This window comes from Ailuropoda melanoleuca, chromosome 4 (assembly GCF_002007445.2).
Source record: "Ailuropoda melanoleuca isolate Jingjing chromosome 4, ASM200744v2, whole genome shotgun sequence".
Taxonomy (NCBI): Eukaryota; Metazoa; Chordata; class Mammalia; order Carnivora; family Ursidae; genus Ailuropoda; species Ailuropoda melanoleuca.
In genome coordinates this window covers 16639013-16659541 of record NC_048221.1, presented here as the reverse complement: position 1 = coordinate 16659541, position 20529 = coordinate 16639013, and the positions used below count along the sequence as shown (strand labels likewise).

At 38.9% G+C, this 20529-nt stretch overlaps 1 protein-coding gene across 1 annotated transcript in view; it reads left to right on the top strand.

Annotated features, from left to right (window-relative positions):
• SMARCC1 (SWI/SNF related, matrix associated, actin dependent regulator of chromatin subfamily c member 1) overlaps positions 1 to 20529 on the top strand; it is a 172597-nt gene that overhangs the window by 80910 nt on the left and 71158 nt on the right. Inside the window, exons 15-20 of the mRNA XM_034657207.1 lie at positions 701 to 822; positions 4315 to 4386; positions 6785 to 6898; positions 7761 to 7914; positions 8408 to 8521; positions 14331 to 14390. Of these exons, the coding sequence (XP_034513098.1) occupies positions 701 to 822; positions 4315 to 4386; positions 6785 to 6898; positions 7761 to 7914; positions 8408 to 8521; positions 14331 to 14390 (636 nt within the window). The remainder of the gene's footprint in view (positions 1 to 700; positions 823 to 4314; positions 4387 to 6784; positions 6899 to 7760; positions 7915 to 8407; positions 8522 to 14330; positions 14391 to 20529) is intronic.

Below are 20529 nucleotides of genomic sequence, written 5' to 3'. Positions count from 1 at the left end.
GCATAAAAAATGTTCTTGGGTTTTGACCCAAAGCAATGATTTTTAAATTAATGTATTAGCCAGTCCAGGTCTTTAGGTGGAATCGTATGTAAAGCTTCCATAAATCTGATAAAAATCAGAGCTTTCAGTAGTGAAAGTGATTGAGAGTGTAGGCCCTCATACTGGCTTTTCTGAAGTTATACCCTGTTTATAATTTACTGGCTCTGTGCATCATGTTCTCATCCATAAAAGAGGTGATAATACCTGCTGTTATTGTGAGGAATGAATAAGATAAGGTGCATATAGACACTAGCAGATACTTACTGATCAATATTTGGGATGGGGAAGGCATGCCATTATGCCTCATTAGTGTCCTTGAGTCACCTTCTAAAAAATAACTTGAGAACTAGTAATTTAGTTTTGTGACTCCAGGATTAGAAAAAATTGGCCAAGTAAGAAGCAAGCTATTGTGGGAAAAGTTTCGGGCCTTCTCTGAGTTGATTACCTCATCTGTAAAAGGGAAGAATCTACAGTGTCATTTGGACATCTTATGAAGGTACTTTAAAAACTGTGAAAGGCTGTTTTTAATTGAAATTTGTTTTTCTGAGCCTTGAAACGGAATCAGGTAACTTTATTTTATGGTCTAATATGAGCAGCTTGAAAGTGGCTATTTATGTCCTGTAGTTCTCTGTTTCTCTAAACTCTGGCTTCTTTTCTGTAGGAAGATGAAGATCCTAGCAAAGGTGATCAGAGTCGCTCACTTGACCCTGGAGAAGATAATGTGACAGAGCAGACCAATCACATTATTATTCCTAGTTATGCATCATGGTTTGATTATAACTGGTGAGTGGGCCATGTACACCTGTGAGTATGGTACTTAGGCGTGGGAGAACTTCCCTGCCCAAATCCCTGTATCACTAATCACTGTCAAATTGAATGAAGGGAAATCTTAAAAAAAAAACAGTTGGGCGGGGGAGCCTGGGTGGGTCAGTTGATTAAGTGTCTGCATTCAGCTCAGGTCCTGATCTCAGGGTCCTGGGATTGAGCCTCACATCAGGCTCTCTGCTCAGCAGGGAGTCTGCTTCTTCCTCTCACTCTCCCTGTGCTCTCCCTCTATCAAATAAATAAATAAAATCTTTAATAAAATGGATGAAGGGAGATGAAAAGTGATTCTATTTTCACTTTGGAATGTGTTCTTTAGAGAGCAGTTTAGGGATGGAAACTAAGTTGCGTTGTACCTAGGGATTGTAAAATTTTGTCAGTTTAAACTTAACTCGTTTAGAATCAGTTACAATTCAGACAGGCAAATAAGTATTTAATAATTTTAAAATACCGGCATTCATTATATGATTTTAAAATATTAGGGATGCCTGGCTGGCTCGGTTGGTAGAGTGGTGCAACTCTCGATCTTGGGGTTGTAAGTTCGAGCCCCACATTGGGTGTAGGGATTATTGAAAATTTTTTTAAAAAATCTTAAAAAAAAAATACATTAAAGAAATACATTTTAAAAAGAACTCCTCTCACTACCTACTAATGGCTTCATCTTAATAGGAATTTTTTTTTTTTTAAGTGAGTTCTACACCCAGTGTGGGGTTTGAACTCATGACCCTGAGATCAAGAGTCACATGCTTTACTGACTGAGCCAGCCAGGTGCCCCAGTAGGAAATATTTTTAACGTTAAGAGGCTTTTCATGTATAAAAAGTTAAAAGAATGGGGCACCTGTGTGGCTCAGTGAGTTAAGCGTCTGCCTTCAGCTCAGGTCATGATCCCAGGAGTCCTGGGATCGAGCCCTGCATCAGGCTCCCTGTGCAGCAGGGTGTCTGCTTCTGTCCCTCCCCCTGCTCCTTCTTTCTCTCTCTCTCAAATAAATAAATAATCTTTAATAAGAAAAGTTTAAGAAAACACCTTCCTCAGCATCTTCCCTGTCATTTACCACAGCAATGTGGCATCATTGGAGTGCCGTTAGAGTCCTGTATATCTTATTTGTTGATTACTTACGAAGTGTGACTATTTCATATCAGGCTGATTTTTATTTGGCTTTTTAGTTTTAAATATATGTACCAGAACTTACCCCTCCAAGCAGTTAGCTTCTTTAAGGTACTTTCATTAGAAAGTTGTACACTTAACTCTAATGATGTTGCCCTTACTTGGAATCTTGTGGTCTTATTTGGATCTGTTGCTTGCTCTCAGTTGTTAAACATTATTTTTCTTTAAGGATAAATGTGATTTTATGTATGTGTGTCTCTATACATATATGTGTCTTAATACGTGCATTTGGACATATATATATATATCTTTAGAAGGCATTTTAAAAGAATAGGGTGGATGATTCACTTGGATATATACCTAACTTTTTTCTAAAAACCACAAAGTATGACTCTAACATTGAGACTTTTCTGCATGCCTTTGAGATCAACTCTGAATGCCATTCCTAAATGGTTTGAATAAAAAGAACCTGGGACAGAATAAGTATATAGCTCTTCTCTGAAGGTCAATCTTCTTTACATTGATGATGTGTATTTTTAAATTTGGAAGCGTCTCAGTCTCACTATTGGTAATTGTAATTACATTTCAGATTCAGAATGGTTTAAAAGGACATACTTGAGAAACTAGTGTTCTTTTCCTCTAAAATTAAAAAAAAATGCAGTCATAACAGTATATATAACTTGGTAAGTTTTTACAGGTTGCAGAAACACTCATTTGCATCATAACCATTGCATGTCCCATAGCTTGCTCTTATGGATAGTGGAGGTGTAAGTCACATCCCTGTTTTATGGATAAAGACAAGTACTGTGTGTCAGTGAAAGCATTTCACTGTTGCAGTGGAGAGTTGGAAGAACTCAGGTTTTCTGATTCTTATCACCCCACTTCCTGACTCATTCTCAGAACCTAAGGAGTCAGCTCCCAGCAATTCAGAAAAGAAAGTGTTTGGGGTTAAACATTTGTGTGTGTGTGTTTTGCTCTTGGTGAATATAGAAATTGTGTTTTTTGTGGGCTTCCTAACTTTTAAAATAAAACAATGAGAGGTGTATTTGAGCTATATAATTAATTGTTTACAGCTATTTTTATAGTAAAACTTGTAAAATCATTACACATATCTATGTAACATTAATTCATTTTAGAAATTATCTTCCTAGAAGTTTTCAGGTAATTCATTATATTTATAGTATTTGGCAGTACAGATCCCCATTCAAACAATTTAAATGTTCCCAAATAATACAAGAGTGAATGCTTTTTTTATTTTTTTAAGTAAACTCTGTACCCAACGGGAGATCAGACTCAGGACCCTAAGATCAAGAGTCACATGCTCTACTGACTAAGCCAGCCAGCCGATGCCTTTAGTTATGTTCACAGATTATTGATTTACTCTTCCCTGCATAACCAGTACATGTTGCATATCTGGAAAGCCACTGAGAAACTAGAAGGTGTTCTCAGTAAAAACATTGATTAGTATGTGTCAAAACCTTTGTAAGAGATATACAGTTGGGTCATTTGTGCAGTGCATTAGGCCTGATTTTTACCTGGTCTCTGTAGTGCTTGATAAGCCTTTAACATTTTATAAAATTATCAGTGCCTTTATCTCAATATTAAAAATTAGTTCTATAACCTTTTTAAAGGCAGTAGATTACTGAAATCTTTTAAAAAATTCAGTTTAGGGGCGCCTGGGTGGCACAGCGGTTAAGCGTCTGCCTTCGGCTCAGGGCGTGATCCCGGCATTATGGGATCGAGCCCCACATCAGGCTCTTCCACTAGGAGCCTGCTTCTTCCTCTCCCACTCCCCATGCTTGTGTTCCCTCTCTCGCTGGCTGTCTCTATCTCTGTCGAATAAATAAATAAAAAATCTTAAAAAAAAAATTCAGTTTAGCACAAAGTTTCTGAGGGCTGGACAAAGGGGCACATTGATGTTAAGAGCGCAGGAGACTGTTGTAAATTCCATCATCTTTTGGCCAATAGTTCACTTCATCGGTGTGTTGCCGTGCCAGCTGCTGTGATGTCTGTCCATTTCCAAAGAACTCTTTGTATTTTGTGGCTCATCATCTACTTATGATGTATTAATGTCAAGAACATAATAGAACGTATAGTTTTCAATGTGTTGGTAGAAGTTTTTGAGTTTGGGTATGGGAATAAAAAAACTATAAGTCTTGAGGGTGAGAGAGGGAAAGCTTTCTTTAACTTTATCATATGCTGCTAATACATAGGAACTTCTGCAAGCCATTAATTTTTGAAAATAATGGTCAGTTTTTGGATTTATCAGTTTTACTTTGAAAATTAAACTTAGCTTAAATTTCAAGATTTCATTTTTCTAAGAGGACTTTTAATTTTTTATTCCCCAGTATTCACGTGATTGAACGGCGCGCTCTTCCTGAGTTCTTCAATGGAAAAAACAAATCCAAGACTCCAGAAATGTGAGTGAAATGTGAAGGTGTAATTCTGATACTATTACTTACTTCAGAAGGGGCCAGTGTCTAGAAAAACTGTTCATTTGAATGTGTTGGGCAGGGGCTTTTAAAAGGGTACTTCTGAGTTCATTTTTGCTAATGTGTGGAAGTTTGCAAATGTGTTATTCCGTTCAGATTCCGTTCCATTCCATTCAGAACAGTGTTCATATTTCAGCCACACAGAATTTCTTGTTGTAGAGGAAATTGTTCCAGATTTGTTCTTCTTTCATTTGCATTTTGAACCTACAACCTTGAACCACATGCATGTCAGCTCTTACAGCAAAGATTGGTAACAGGCATTCACTAAAATGGGTTCAGGTTTCTCCCTAACAGTTCCCACCTTGTGTACATATATGTTATAGATTATATATATTATATACATATGATATAATATATATGTATGTATAATAATTTAGGAGAAAGTGGGATCTTTATCTTATTTTCCTGATGAATGACTAGTAATAGAAAGAATGTCAAATATGATGACATAGCTGCCTGTAAATTGATCTTAATTACATAAAGCATTGTTGTGCTTTTGCATTGGAAATACAGAAACTTGGATGGAAGAATCTTGTCAGGAAGTATTTTTGCCTTTGCCTGGTGACCCTGAAATCACATTTTCTGGAAACACTTTCTCCTAAAATAAATGCGCACCTATCATACTGAAAGTACCTTTCTTTTTTTCTTTTTTAAAGATTTTATTTATTTATTTGACAGAGATAGACACAGCCAGCGAGAGAGGGAACACAAGCAGGGGGAGTGGGACAGGAAGAAGCAGGCTCATAGTGGAAGAGCCTGATGTGGGGCTCGATCCCATAACGCTGGGATCACGCCCTGAGCCGAAGGCAGACGCTTAACGGCTGTGCCACCCAGGCACCCCTGAAAATACCTTTCTGTATATTATCTCTGTAGTATTAATTCATTGTTTGTTATGCTCATGTGACTTCACAAATAGATGTCTCTTGTTTAAATTGTCAGAGAAGGATCATTTTCCACATAGAACATGTTAGAATATAGATAATTGAATAATAAATATTTTCTTATAATAGATTGTCCATGATAGTTTGAGATTTTAAGTTTAGATGTCAGAGATAATTCCAGCCTTCCCATAACAAAGCTATAAGGTTTCATTTGAAAGCATAATCAGAGAGTTGGCATAAGAAACCCTTTTAGTTTTTCCATCTAGTTAGACATGGTATATTCTTCTAGCTAATGTGCCGATGCCCAGCATTTGTAAATACCTACAGTTCTTGGCAGTCTTCTGTTTACAAGCATAGTTTAGTGTTTTAGGCAGCTTAAATTTAAAAATTTACCTTTAGGTCTTTGTTTATCCGCCTGTGCTTAATACAAGACCTTTTTTGAGCAGTGTACCTTTTCTACCCTGATGTAGCTACCCTTAACCTGCCAGACTTTTGTTTTACTTTTGTGGCAAGAACTTTTGCTGGGTCTCTAGCTTTTCAACACTCTTGTTTTAAATATTTTATCGCAGAAATGCTTGAGTATGTTGTGAAATCTGCTATGATCAGTTTTTCTCTCCTTTTTTTGATCTGTTCTTGTCTTAGCTTTTATTTTGGCCCCATGGGTTCTAGTCCTCGCCTAGCTGGGTATACAGTCATTGTTGGGGCCAGATCCACATGTGGCTCTAGGAGGAATCTAGAAATGAGATGCAGCATGTGTTAAGAGCATAGATTCCCGAGCGGCACCCGCCTCCCCTGCCCATGTGGAATTCTAGCTCCATGCTTAACCAGCCTTGTGGTCCAGGACACATTCTTTAATCACTCTGTGCTTTAGTTTGCTCATTGATAAATGAGATGATAGTACATCCTACTTTATGGAGAATTGTGAGGTTTAAATGAATTATGACTGGATACACAGTAGTTAGGGAGACAGCCTAAGTAACCAGGTGTTATTTGCAAATTCTGCAGGGCACTAAGGACTTATCCACTCAGCCCTGTGACCACTTTTGTATTTATGTTAGTTCACATTGTTACTACTGCTATTATTATTATTATTTTTAATGTAAACTCTGTGCCCAGTGTGGGTCTCGAACTCACCTCCGCAAGATCAGGAGTTGCATGTTCTACAGCTGAGCCTGCCAGGCGCCCCTGTGTTACTTCACAATAACTTCATCAGGTTTTACTCCATTTTACTGATTGTTGTTAAATATTAGTAAATAGTTGTTTTGCGTATTAGGGGTTCTTATCCTTGGTTACATTCATGACTGTAAATACTCAATACTGTTGTTGGTTGGAATAGTAACTTTTTACTGGATTTGGTTGTGAGGAATAGGATGATTTTGGGCTCTATGAGCTATTATTTCTTAGGGATGTGTGTCCACCTTATGAATTTTGCCACTGCTTTTTAGATACTTGGCATATCGAAATTTTATGATTGACACATATCGCCTAAACCCCCAAGAGTATTTAACCAGCACTGCTTGTCGGAGGAACTTGACCGGAGACGTGTGTGCTGTGATGAGGTAAAACGCTGCTTTTTTCTCAGATGCTTCACTTCAGGTGGTTACTGATGCATGGCTGTTTCATGTTTGACCCATTAAACTCAATGTTGTCTTTGTTAATAAAATACCATAATCAGATGTCTTTTATTTAGGGGTTGAAAGAATGTATTTAATACCTTGGCGCTTTCTCCTCATTTTAAGATTTTACAATTGACATCTTTTATTTTATCATGAAATCATAAAATGACCAGGGATGGAGAGTGAGTTGAGCTGGAGAGTGGATAAGCTCTGTACGCTATAGATCTGTCTAAAGAAACAAATCAAACGTGTATCTCCTTGTTTGAATTTGGCCTGTGTGTGAGTTCTTTCACTATGGACTTAACATTTCTTCTCTTATTTCTGTGATTGAAATAATTAGGCTTTGTGAACTAGGTTTTGGGGTCCTGTGCCGTCAGCATTGAGTTTATAAAAATTGTCCCTCCTACAACAAACCGAACTTGTCAGTTAACTTTGTGATGGTTCATAGCCTACAGAGAATGTTTACTTGTTTTAGTGTTCTTATTTTTTTTTTAATTTTTTTTAATTTTTAATTTTTTTTTTTTAAGATTTTATTTATTTATTCGACAGAGATAGAGACAGCCAGCAAGAGAGGGAACACAAGTAGGGGGAGTGGAAGAGGAAGAAGCAGGCTCATAGCGGAAGAGCCTGATGTGGGGCTCGATCCCATAACGCCGGGATCACGCCCTGAGCCGAAGGCAGACGCTTAAGCGCTGTGCCACCCAGGCGCCCCAAGTGTTCTTATTTTTTAATGAAATGTATGATGGTTACGTAGGAGTTGGGGTACGTTCTCTAGATTTTAACTTTCAGAGCTTTGATCTTCCAGGGTTCATGCCTTTTTGGAGCAGTGGGGACTTGTTAATTACCAAGTGGATCCAGAAAGTCGACCCATGGCAATGGGACCTCCTCCTACTCCTCATTTTAATGTATTAGCTGATACCCCCTCTGGGCTTGTGCCTCTACATCTTCGATCACCTCAGGTAACTTAATTGTTACACTACTATTATTATAATTCTGGTATTAGTAATCATTACACTAATAAACTAGTATTAGGTATTATTATTACACTATACACTGATTGTGTGAGACTTCTTCCCCTTCCTAACATTTGGAAAGTGGACATCGGTACACATATTCTGGAAAAGATGAGTATGTCAACCAGATTTTATAAAGCCTTAAGTTAGCATAACATGAGTCTAAAGTATAAATTGTTCTTCACATGAAATGGGAGAGCATATTAAAGAAAACGTGTCTGTTTTCTCTGGGATTTAAAAGAGGCAGAAAAATGGTGTTTACACAGTATGTTGAAATGTTGGAAGTGTAGGGTGAAGGTGTGGGTAAGGTGTGGGTTTTTTTTTTTTTTTTTTTTGTAAAATCTCCTTAGGTGTTAGTATTAAGCAATGTTTTAAAAACTTCTATCCCCTTGACTTTGTAGAGGTTAATACAGCCATTTATCATTTTTCCAACTCCTAGGTCCCTGCTGCTCAGCAGATGTTAAATTTTCCTGAGAAGAACAAGGAAAAACCAATTGACTTGCAGAACTTTGGTCTTCGAACTGACATTTACTCCAAGAAAACCTTAGCAAAGGTAAGGACATTTTTCTAGGCACAGCTGGGCTGCAATTCAGCATGTCCCCTTCTTTGTCCTTCTAAAAAGTGTCATTTTTCATAAGAAACTTAACTTTCTATTGTATAAGAAGGTACGCATTCTACTTAACCTTGTTGGCATTTTATAAAACAACAATCACTTATCTTACTATTTCTTCTGTATGGTTAGAATATAGGTATTTTATATTTTATGTGATTAATATGTTAAAACAAGAAAAAGGGGAGAATTTCAACATAATGGGAATCTATAGAAAGGATCAAATGAATATTGTAATATTAAAAAATACACCTGAAATTAACTCACTGGATGGTTTTAACAGCAGGCTGAACACAACAGAAGATAGGATTATTAGTGAGCTCTATACGGGATAGTAGATATATTGAAACTGAAGCACCAAGAGAAAAAGAAACTGGATGAGGGTGAGGGAGGGGGACAAAGAGAATGGAATGCAAGGGCCGGGTGAGCTACTGTAAAAAGAATTCATGTTTATCATTAGAGACCTGTAAGAAGAGAAAGAATGAAGTGAAAGTGATATTAGAAGATGTAATGGCTAAACATTTTTGGTTTAGAAAAAAAAAGTAACTCATAAGAGTCTGAACAGATCCAAATACAGAGGAAACCATGTTCAGGCACATCATGCTTAAACTTACCTTAAAAACTAACATCTTAAAGACAGCCACATTGTGGGGGCGTGAGTGGGGTTGGAGAAGGACACATTAAATTCCAAGGAACAATCATAAAACTGATGTCTGACTTTTCAACAGAAATGACAGAAGCCAGAGGGGACAGCATAATAACATTTTTAAATGCTGAAGGTGAAGCTGTTGTTCTGGAGTTGTGTTTCCAGCAGAAGTACCTTTCAGGAGTGAAAGGGCAGTAAAGACATTGAGAAAGGTGTGAAGGCATCACTAGCACACAGGGTAGGAAACCCAAGGGAAGTTTTTCAGGGTGAAAGACTCTGATCCCTGACGGATGCACATGACTAGGAAGGAAGCAGTCCAAGGAAAAGAATGAATGTGTGGTTAAATATAAAGGAATGTGGACTGTTGAAGCAGTGATCATTTTCGGGGGTTCATAACGTGTAGAAATGACCAAAATGGCAGAAAAACAATTATATGAAGTCCAAGTACTGATATCCTTCAGAAATGGGATCAAAATGCTGATTCCGGTTAAACTATGTAATACTTTGGGAAAGCATTTTGGAAGAGGCCTGTATCTATGTGAAGAAGGATGAGTGCCAGCAGAGGTCAACACCTGTGTCCATGAAAAGAGCTTTTCTTCTCATTTGTAGTTTTAAAAAATGGTAATAGACTATTCAAACTAAGAATGATAACCAGCATACCTTTAGGTTTACAACATGTGAATGTTAAAGAGCACACATGGCTCAAGGCACAGGAGGGGAGAGTGGGAGTATACTGCATTAAAGTTCTGCTACTAGATAGGGCATGTAAGGTAGTATTTGAAGATACACTGTGGCAAGTTAGACATGAGTATTGTGAATCGTAGAATATTTAAAGACTCGTAACCAACAAGTTAATAATGGAGATAAAGACAATAAGACTCCAAAAAAAATTACTCCATAAGAGGGAAGGAATGAGAAAGGCAGGGGATAGATGTGCCCCGTAGACAAAGCCAGATGGGAGGTATACACATGTCCACGGGGATAACAACAACCTTGAGTATAAGTGGTTGTAATATTCCCGTTAAGCAGCAGAGATTGTCAAGTTGCATAAAAAACTAAGTACAAGCATGTATTGTCTATAATAAATCCCCATGAAATATAAAAATATAAGAATGAGGAAAAACATGCCTTCTAAACATTAAACAGAAAACACCAGAGTCATGATGTTAATATTAGCAAAAGTAGACATTAGGACATGTTATTTTACTAGAATTAAACCGTGGATATTTCATAATGATAAAGGAGTTAATCAAAAGGACATAATCGTCCTAAGTATGTGTACAGTTAATTTAAAAACTTCAAAATATGGGGCGCCTGGGTGGTGCAGCGGTTAAGTGTCTGCCCTCGGCTCAGGGCGTGATCCCGGCGTTATGGGATCGAGCCCCACATCAGGCTCTTCCGCTATGAGCCTGCTTCTTCCTCTCCCACTCCCCATGCTTGTGTTCCCTCTCTCACTGGCTGTCTCTATCTTTGTCGAATAAATAAATAAAATCTTTATAAAAAAAACTTCAAAATATATAAAACAAAAACTGATAGAATAGAAAGGAGCAATAGGCAGACACACAGGTATAGTTGGAAATTTCAGCAGTCCGTTCTCAGTAATTGATAGAACAAGTAGATTGAAAGTTTACTGACTTAGAAGACAGACCAACACTGTGAACCAATATGACCTATTTGGTATAGAAGGCTCTATGCAAAATAACAAAAACACATTTTTTTTTTTTTAAGATTTTATTTATTAGAGAGCATGAGCTGGGGTGGGGGAAGAAGGGGCAAAGGGAGAGGGAGACGCAGACTGCCCACTGAGCAGGGAGTCTGAGGCAGGGCTTGATCCCAGGACCCTGCAATCATGACCTGAGCTGAAGGAAGATTCTTAACCAACTGAGCTACTCAGGTGCCCTGAAAACACAATTCTTTTAAAGTTCTTGGGGAACACTCACCAAAGTATATTCAGTTCTGAGCCATAAAATTGGTTTCAAGAAATTTTAAAGGAGTGATACTATAAAATTGTATGATTTCATATGTGTGGAATAAATGTGGTTGGCTAACCACAACAAAATTAAGCTAGAAACCAAAACCAGAAAAACAGTAGAAAATGAATGAAATAAGGAGATGGTTATTTGGAAGGATCAATACATTTGATAAGCCTTTAACTGAAGTGATCAAGAAGAAAAGACACAGATTATGGATCAGAAAAGAGAGAGAGGGAGAAAGAGAATCTTAAGCAGGTTTCTTGCCCAGCATGGATCCTGATGTGGGCTCAGTCTCACCACCCTAAGATCATCATAATCTGAGCCAAAGTCAAGAGTCAGGCTTAACTGACTGAGCCACCGGGGCACCCCCATGACATCTTATAACAGATGAATGCTGAGGGATTTGCAGACAGAAGAGGAAAGGACAGGGCACCTGGGTGGCTTAGTTGGTTAAGCATCTGCCTTCGGCTCAGGTCGTGATCCCAGGGTCCTGAGATCGAGCCCCGCATCGGCTTCCTGCTCTGCAGGGAGCTTCCTTCTCCCTCTGCCTCTTCCTCTCTATTTCTCTCATGAATAAATAAATAAAATCTTTAAAAAAAAAAAAGAAGAGGGAAGTGCACAGGTTAAAATGAGGTGGCTACAAACCAAGGAGTTCTGAGGCAGCCACCAGAAAGCGGAAGAGGTGTAGAATGAATTCTCTCCGAGAGCATCCAGAAGGAGTGCGGCCCTGCTAACACTGTAATTTTTTGTCTCAGTTGTATTGATTTTGGACTAATAGCCTCCTGAGCTGTGAGAATGAATTTTTGTTATTTTAGGCCATCAGATTTATGATAATTTGATTACAGTAGCCACAGGAAAGTAATGCACTTGAATAGCCTTGTATCGGTTGTATCTATGTATAGTGAAACACCTTCCTGAATACAAAACTGTAGGCCCAGGTGATTCCACTGATGATTTGTACCAAACAATTTTTTTAAGATTTATTTATTTGTCAGAGATAGAGCACAAACGGGGAGCAGCAGGACAGAGGGAGAAGCAGGCTCCCTGCTGAGCAGGAAGCCCGATGTGGGACTCGAGGACTTTGGGATCATGACCTGAGGCAAAGGCACACTCCCAACCGACTGAGCCACCCAGGCGTCCCAGGACCAAACATTTAAGGAAGAAATAATACCAACCTATATAAACTCTTCCAGGAAATAGAAGTAGAGGGAACACTGTTATAGCTATATATATATATATAAACACACCCAGTCACTGAGCTCCTGGCTATATAAATAAGATAAATGAGTTTAAAAAAAGAATGAATATATAAAAGAATGTGCATGAGTGTCCTTAGCAGCCTTATCTAAGATAGCCAAAAACTGTAAACAGTGATCAGTCAAGCATGGATATGGATGGATAAATTGTGGTTTATTCAAACAATGTAGTATTAACACAGAAATGAAAAGAATTAACTTCCTTCGTGTAAAGAGTGTGGTTGAATGTCATTGACATAATATTAAGCCGGACCCACAAACTCATACTGAATGGTTTACAAAGTTCAGATCCAAGAAAAACTAACCTATGATTATAGAATTGAGAACAGTGTGTACTTCTGTGGCTTGCTATCAGCTGGAGGTTTAAAGGAGAGACCCCTTGGATGTTGATTTGAGTGGTCATTACATGGGTATATATGTGAAATTGTATTTGACTGTACACCAAAGATTTGGGTATTTTATCGTAGATACATTCTACCCCAATAAATACAAAAGAAAAAATTTCTAAAGTCATGCAAAAATCCTCACAGACATCTCATGGGCTCTGTTGAGATTATGCACTTTTCCCAGAACCAGTTTTTATCAAGAGGAAAAACTATCCTTTGTGGCTGAGAGGTGGAGAAGTGCTCGCTGCGCACGTACCCAATAAATGCCGTCATACGTAGCTTGAACAGATCTTTCCTGTAGTCAGGTTTGCCTTCTTCAGGACTTGGGTCAAGTGTTAATGAATTTTGTTCCTCCCGGAGCTCCAAATCTAATTGATGGTCACTTCTGAGGTTGGTTCACTAAAAGATGAACATTGGTTGTTGTAAAGTAATCCTTAAGGAATCTGAACAATGTATTGTGAATTATAACTATATGCATTTTTTCCCCTCTCACAGAGTCATGCTGTAGGCCTTGAATTCTACAATGCTTAGATTCCCCTTTATTCTCTAGTTAAAGGACTAGTTATTTTTAGTACATTTTTTTTGCAATAATTTCAGAATGGTATGTATTGAATACCATGGAAACCTAGCAAGTCATAATTTAATTTTTACCCACAGTATATAGCAGAGTTATGCAGAAAGGTTGAGTCAAATAACTTGAAAAGCTTTATTGTCACAATCAAGGAAATAACAGGCCATAGAAATTTTCTCTTCATTTTTTAAATTGTAATTTCCCGAAGTAGAGTTTTCAGAGAAGGGATATGTTAGAATTGGTAACATTTATAGATGAAGAATAATGTCAGGTATACCACACATCCAGTTCTCTGCCAGTCTATGAATGGAGTAGGACCTACCAACTCACGAAGTATGAATCAACTGATAAATCTTAATTTTTACATGATACAAAGTCGGCTTTCTTCTACTCCCATGCTTATGTGAATTGGCAATTAAAGGGATTCTTACAGAAAGAGTGATTTGAAGTTTAAAGAATCACTTGGTGATTATTTTAATCCAGAGCTGTTAAAATTGAGAATATGAACTTGTTACAATTGGAATTAAGAGTCCCTCAGAGCGATTTGTCTTTGAATCTTGGAAAAAGTACTTCTTTGAAGTTACACCAAATATTTGTATTATGTATAATATCATAGCCAGTTCATGGCATGCATTTAAATATTGTAGCCTTTGTAGCTTCAAAGGTATCTTTAAATATCAAAAAAACAGAAATAATATATCTGAATGGTCTATGAGTCCTTGTTGGACAGCAAGAAATCGTTGACATAGATCTGCCTTTCTGTTGGATGTTTAGGGTCCTAAAGTGTTTTATCCCTGTTGCTCAGGGACTTATTTCATGGTTTGCATAAAACAGCCCCCTCTACATAGAAGGGACTTGTGCTGAGCTCCATGTTCAGCCCTTAGGAAACGAGTACCTAATTTCTGGTTTTGTTTCTTCAGAGTAAAGGTGCTAGTGCTGGAAGAGAATGGACTGAACAGGAGACCCTTCTGCTCCTGGAGGTAAGCGCATGAATAGCAGAGCCCTGTTACCACACAGGAGATGGGTGCTTAGTTTGTGTGACTCACATTTGAAGTATACCTTTTGAATTAATCCTGAAGTTTCTTGAACCATGTATTGAGTTTTAATAGAATTTTCTTGGGCCATCATTATTTAAATATCAGACCTTAAAGTGATGTACTCGCTATCAGTAGGGAAGAACAAGCCTGGAAATGTGGGGTTTTTGGCCCAGGTTGTGTTGTTTTGTCTATTTGAAATCTTTGCCAATGTGACACAAATATTGGAGCTTTGCAAAAGTAGTCTAGATTTCTAATTTTCCTCCAAAATTGGAAGATGGGGCAATTCTGGCACCTCATTCCCATGTAGCAGTAATTGGCTGACCTCAAGTAGCAGATGTTCCTTTGAAGTGGAGTGTTTCTTGAGTTTCCAGTTTTCTTTAACCTTAGCCCACCTTTGTCATTTTCGATGCGTTCTCTAGTGCTCGTATGCTTTTGAGTGTACAACCTCTGTATTTGCCAAAAGGGGATTCCAGAAAAGTCGATAAAGACATCTGTCCCTGAAAATACTGTTTTGTTCTTGAAAGCAGAATACTGTGGTAAACCGAAGATAATTTAAGATACCTGTCAGTCAGCTTGTTGGATGCTTTTTGGATTTCTTCATGTCTTTGGAGATTCTTGCAAATACTTACGCAGTTAGATCTTAGTAATTATTTCTGCTCTGGAGAGTAGGAAATATAGAATAGTGGGGTCCATATTTATCAACCGTTTCTGAAGAAGAACCATTTGTCTTTGGTGTAGAAGAGTCATTGGGTAACGAGAAGACTGTGTGACACTACTTACTAGTATTTGTGGGTAGAGTGTGCATGGGAGAGCTAAATTAGGACTAAATAAGGAAGTTTACTGTTTAATCTCTTTGGAATGTTTTTGCCTACAAAGAACAGAAAATCTGACTAGCATTAGATTAAACCAAAAGGACATTGGTTTTTTTGTTCAACTGGCTGTCTTCAGATTGGCAATTCCAACATTCCTTTTTTTTTTTTTGGTAAGATTTTATTTATTTATTGTGAGAACGAGAACGTGCACGTGCTTACACAAGTGTGGGGGAGGCAGAAGGAAAAGGAGAAGCAGAGTCCCGGCTGAGCAGGGAGCCCGATGTGGGACTTGATCCCAGGACCCTGAGATAATGACCTGAGCTGAAGGCAGACGCTAACCAACTGAGACACCCAGGCACCACCCCCAGCATTCTTTGCACTGCTCAATTTTATCAGCGGGTTCCTAGCTTTTCTGTTGTGTTATTCCACCTTCTTTAGATGTCCATGTTCTGTCTCCGTGTTTTCTCTTCTGGTCACAGGAAGGCTTGTTTGTTTCCTGGGTTCATATCTCCATTAAAAATAGGAAGAAAGTTGGAAAGGACACTTCCGGGGCCTTTTCTTCTTCTTGGGCTCTTCTTGGAATAAAAAGCTTAACCAGAAGCTGCTCATTAGTCTTTTTAGACAGGAGTATGCTATGCCACCTGGGTGTCTACAGTAAGTTTGGTGTCAGTATGGTGACCTCCCCAGAGCAGGGGCCCACCATGATGCCTGAGGCAGGGTGAACTGGCCTGGTCAGAAATGGAGCAGATCAGAACTCCCGTGCTGATCAGAAAATGTCTGCCAGATATCTGTGCCTCCAAACCATGGTGTTAGCCGTTTGTTCTAATGAAGACGGTCTTCTATGAAAGTGGTTAGTTGAGCTTGATACTCAAGTGTGATCGCACAATGCTTTCCTTCAGACTGCTAGCATGCTTGGATGGTTGATTTATAGTCCTCTCGTGTGCCTCACATTTCATTGTACCAAATACTGAAAACAAGTGGACTTGGATGTTTAGATTCATAAAATTAATAATTTTAAAGTTGGATTGCTTTTGTGAGTATGTGGCAGTGAAGAGTAGAGAGCCTCTGAAGACAGTCTGGTACCACTGCCTTGATTCATGCTGAGGCTCACTCACCACTGCTTTTGCACCGACCATGCAGATGTCATTGTAATGAAAAAGGCAACAGTGTCCTATTGTTACTAGGAAAATGGGTTGATCTCTGGGCCCCCCCGAAAGAGTGGTGCCCCGTGGGCCTTCAGGCCACACTGAGATACACTGGACCTGCTGATGGCTCATGGTTCTGTATTGCTTTAATTTGGTTTTTCGAGTTGATCCAACAGTTGTGTTTTTAAGAAGTTTTAGTGGTGTATTAACAACTTCCTTTTCTTTTTTTTACACCCCTCTTCTTTTCCTTATTCTCTCTCCTCAGTCTCTCTCTCTCTCTGGATTAAAATTCAAAAAGATTTCTTCTTTTTAAGTTTTTACTACTATTTTAATGTACTCTCATCTACTCATTCATTATCAGTGATACGCAGAGAGCTGCTTTACTGAGCCACCCTTTATTTCGGGACTGTTTTGTCCAGTCCGATTTGCCATGGATGTTAATGTAAAAGTTCCCAGTACTTGGAGGGAACATGATACACTTTCATATTGCTTTTTTAGAGTCTCTGGGCTCTGGGGAGAAATTTAGTTGTGCAACACCAGTTGGAACACCAGGCTTATCAGTTCTTGTTCTTGCTACACACTGATACTCAAACTTTTCTCCTCTTCTGCGTTTGAGAATAGTGAATAGTAAATACAGAGTGAGGACAGAATGGCTGAGCTGCTGTTTACCCTGAACATATCCAAGAAAACCACAGTATCCTTATACAACAGTGCATTTTTTTCTCCTGCAGGTGGAACCTGTCCAGTGGCTGAGTTTTCTTTTAAACATGTAGTTGGATCAACAGGTGTTGTCTGCACTTACACAGAGCCTCCCTAGCAGTACTGTTTACCACTAACACCTTCTATTTCTTTCATTTATTTATTGGTAATTAATAGCTTAAGAATATGAAGTGGATTTATAACCAAAACCAGTTAATTTTTTCCTAATAAATACATAAATCTGGAAGATTTGTTAAGGTCTCTGGTTCCCCCCCATCACACCATTTTATTAGACAAATATATTACACAGGCAGCATCCCAACTATTTTATTTATTTATTTATTTTTCTTAAAAAAGATTTTATTTATTTATTTGACAGAGATAGAGACAGCCAGCGAGAGAGGGAACACAAGCAGGGGGAGTGGGAGAGGAAGAAGCAGGCTCACAGCAGAGGAGCCCGATGTGGGGCTCGATCCCATAACGCCGGGATCACGCCCTGAGCCGAAGGCAGACACCCAACCGCTGTGCCACCCAGGCGCCCCCATCCCAACTATTTTAGATTATTTTTAGACCACCTGCTTTTATTTTAAAAGCACCTTATTTGATATGGTCTCTCATCAAAGCACAGTTCTTTTTTTTTTTTTTTAAAGATTTTATTTATTTATTTGACAGAGATAGAGACAGCCAGCGAGGGAGGGAACACGCAGGGGGAGTGGGAGAGGAAGAAGCAGGCTCACAGCAGAGGAGCCTGATGTGGGGGCTCGATCCCATAACGCCGGGATCACACCCTGAGCCGAAGGCAGACGCTTAACCGCTGTGCCACCCAGGCGCCCCCAAAGCACAGTTCTTATGTGGAATGCTCCAGGTTATTATCTGTGCTTATGTTCAGTTCATTGTGTTATTACAGATTTTGGAGGCATAGTTTCAGTTTTGCAAATAACCAATGTGGAATCTACACATTGGATGAATAAATGAGGTTTGAAAAAGACCTTGAATTGGTAGACATGAAGGCTAATATTAGGCTTTATATTAGTTTTTTGAAAAAATATATTGCATAAAATAAAGATAATGGAGACTTGTCTGAGTAGATTTCATTTGTAAACTGTGTGAGGAATTCCAGGTGTGTCACCTGAAAATGAGTCACCAGTTTAAGAAGCCACAAAAAGCTAACCTAGTCCTTCCATCAGTTTGAAATTGCATTGACAGGATCGGTACCAGAATGTAGGAAGAAATGGCACTATTCTGTTCCGTAGTGAAGCTGGAGATTTCTAAAAGATGCTTTCACAAGTTCTTTTAAGTCCACAGCTGATAACAGTAGTCTTCCTGATCATTGTAACTGTCCCTGGGCTTGAAATGACAAAACCTGCGTCTGGGAGCTTATCGGTTCTCCTTTGTTAACTTTAGTCTTTCTCATGCCTCTTTTGCTTTCTCATGCCTTGTATTTATTTTCCCTTAGCTGATTAGTGGACATGAAATCTTGTCCTGCAGATAAATGCCAAGAAAGTTGTTAATGTTGATAATTAGAGGAGTTCTTCACATACTTTATACTGGCTAGATCACAGAAACAATTAGCATTGGAAGATAGTAAGCAGCATCAAAGATTTCCTCACGGTCTGCATGTACCTGGTCTATACCTTTCCTTGATATGCCACCCAAGAAATATTTTTTTCTGTGTAATTTTGAATTACATTTTAGATGAGTATATCTTCCAGTTTGAAAAAAAAATACAATTGTCTTGAGGAAAAACCTTTTTTTACAGGGTGTTTTTTTACATTTGGAGCCAAGGAAAACTCAAATTCCTTTCCTGGTCTAGTCCAGTTCCTATGGTTAAGTTCAGCAAGTTTTATTGGGTACTGTGGCAGACTCTGCAGACTGAGATGGCTAGGCCATAGCCTCTACGCGGAAAGGATTTGTACTCTCGTGGGTGACAGAAACAGGTTAAAACAAAAAATGAGGGCAGTGTCCTTAGCTTCACGATTCGAGCTATACCTGGAGTGAAAGTCACGTCCAGGGGGATGGCTGTGTGACAGGCTGGGTGGAATAGACTCAGCTGACAGCTTCCTGGGAATGGGCCAGCTGTGTTGTTGGCTCTAGTACATAATATTTCTGGTACAGAGCAATGTGTCCACAGGCACAATAACGAGGAAGAGTGTTTGGGCTCTGGATAGTCCTAGAACATGAAGGAGTAGAGAGTGGAGTGGAGGGGGGCAGAGCCCCGATCCTGTTTGGACTTAATTCTGTAAGATAATTATGAGCAAGGAAATCATTTTAGGCAGGAGAGAGATAGTGTCATGTGTGAAACGTAATTCATTCTGGCAATAGGAAGAAGGATGAATTTAAGGGAAGAGAGGCAGGGAATTCTAAGAATCCAGGTAAGGAGCAGTGAAGGGACGCAGGTCATAGCACGAAGAATGAAGGTGTTTTATAGTACTGTAAAATGTCTGCTAATAAAACAGCCCTCCCCCTCCTTCCCAGCCAGTCTGTCACCATGTTCTGTTTGAAAACATGTCTTCGATTTCCTGTTATGTAATGCTACCATCGGTGCCTGGGCTTGGATCTTCACTTTCTCAGCCTTATGCTTTTCTGGACACTGACTCTTTCTTGAATTTTCCATGTCAAAGGGTTTCTTAGCTGTATTCTGGAAAAAAAAACTTCCTGGAATTTCTTATTTTACTCTGGCTGAGGAAAATAAAGGAAGAAAAAAATTTTTTAATAAGTTTATTTGGAAAGACTATGGTAGAGTATCTCAAGAAAATCTCCCCATATTCGGAAATGTAAGATAGCACCAATTATATGTTTCTGGCCCCAAGGACTCTAGGGAGAGAGATTAAGTTTTCTTTTTTGTTTCAGTCTGGGTCTTTTTTCTGAGTAATTCCTTCTAGAACTACCTGAGACCACTGGCTATCCAGAGGAAACCGAGAATTAGCCTTATCTTTCAAGGGGTTTAGTGAATAAGACCGTTTGCTGGTGTGGGTTTTGAGGAGTCCTCTACCACTCTAGCAAGAAGGCAAGCCTGGGGCAGCTTTTGGAGCCCTGGGTTAAGAGTTTACTTACATAAATGTGGAAAGAACCATCTCACAAGCTCATCTCACAGTGTAGATCAGCAAATCGGGCTCTAGAGCAGGATTTTTCAGCCTCTTGCAATCCACATTTGGCCAGATAGTTTTTTGTGGTGGTGGTTCTTATGTGCATTGTACAGGGTTTAACAGCATCCGTGGCCTCTACCCACTAGATGCCAGTAGCACCTCCCCAAAAATGTCTGCAGGCATCGCTAAATGTCCCCAAGGAGGCAGAATTGCCCCTGGTTGAGAATCATGTAGGAATAGCAACTTTGGTCAACTACTGAGTACATTCTTTTTATCCAATTAATTCCTTGATTTTCTTCATAACATTGTGTCCCTCTCCCCCTTGGAGACTGCTTTTACC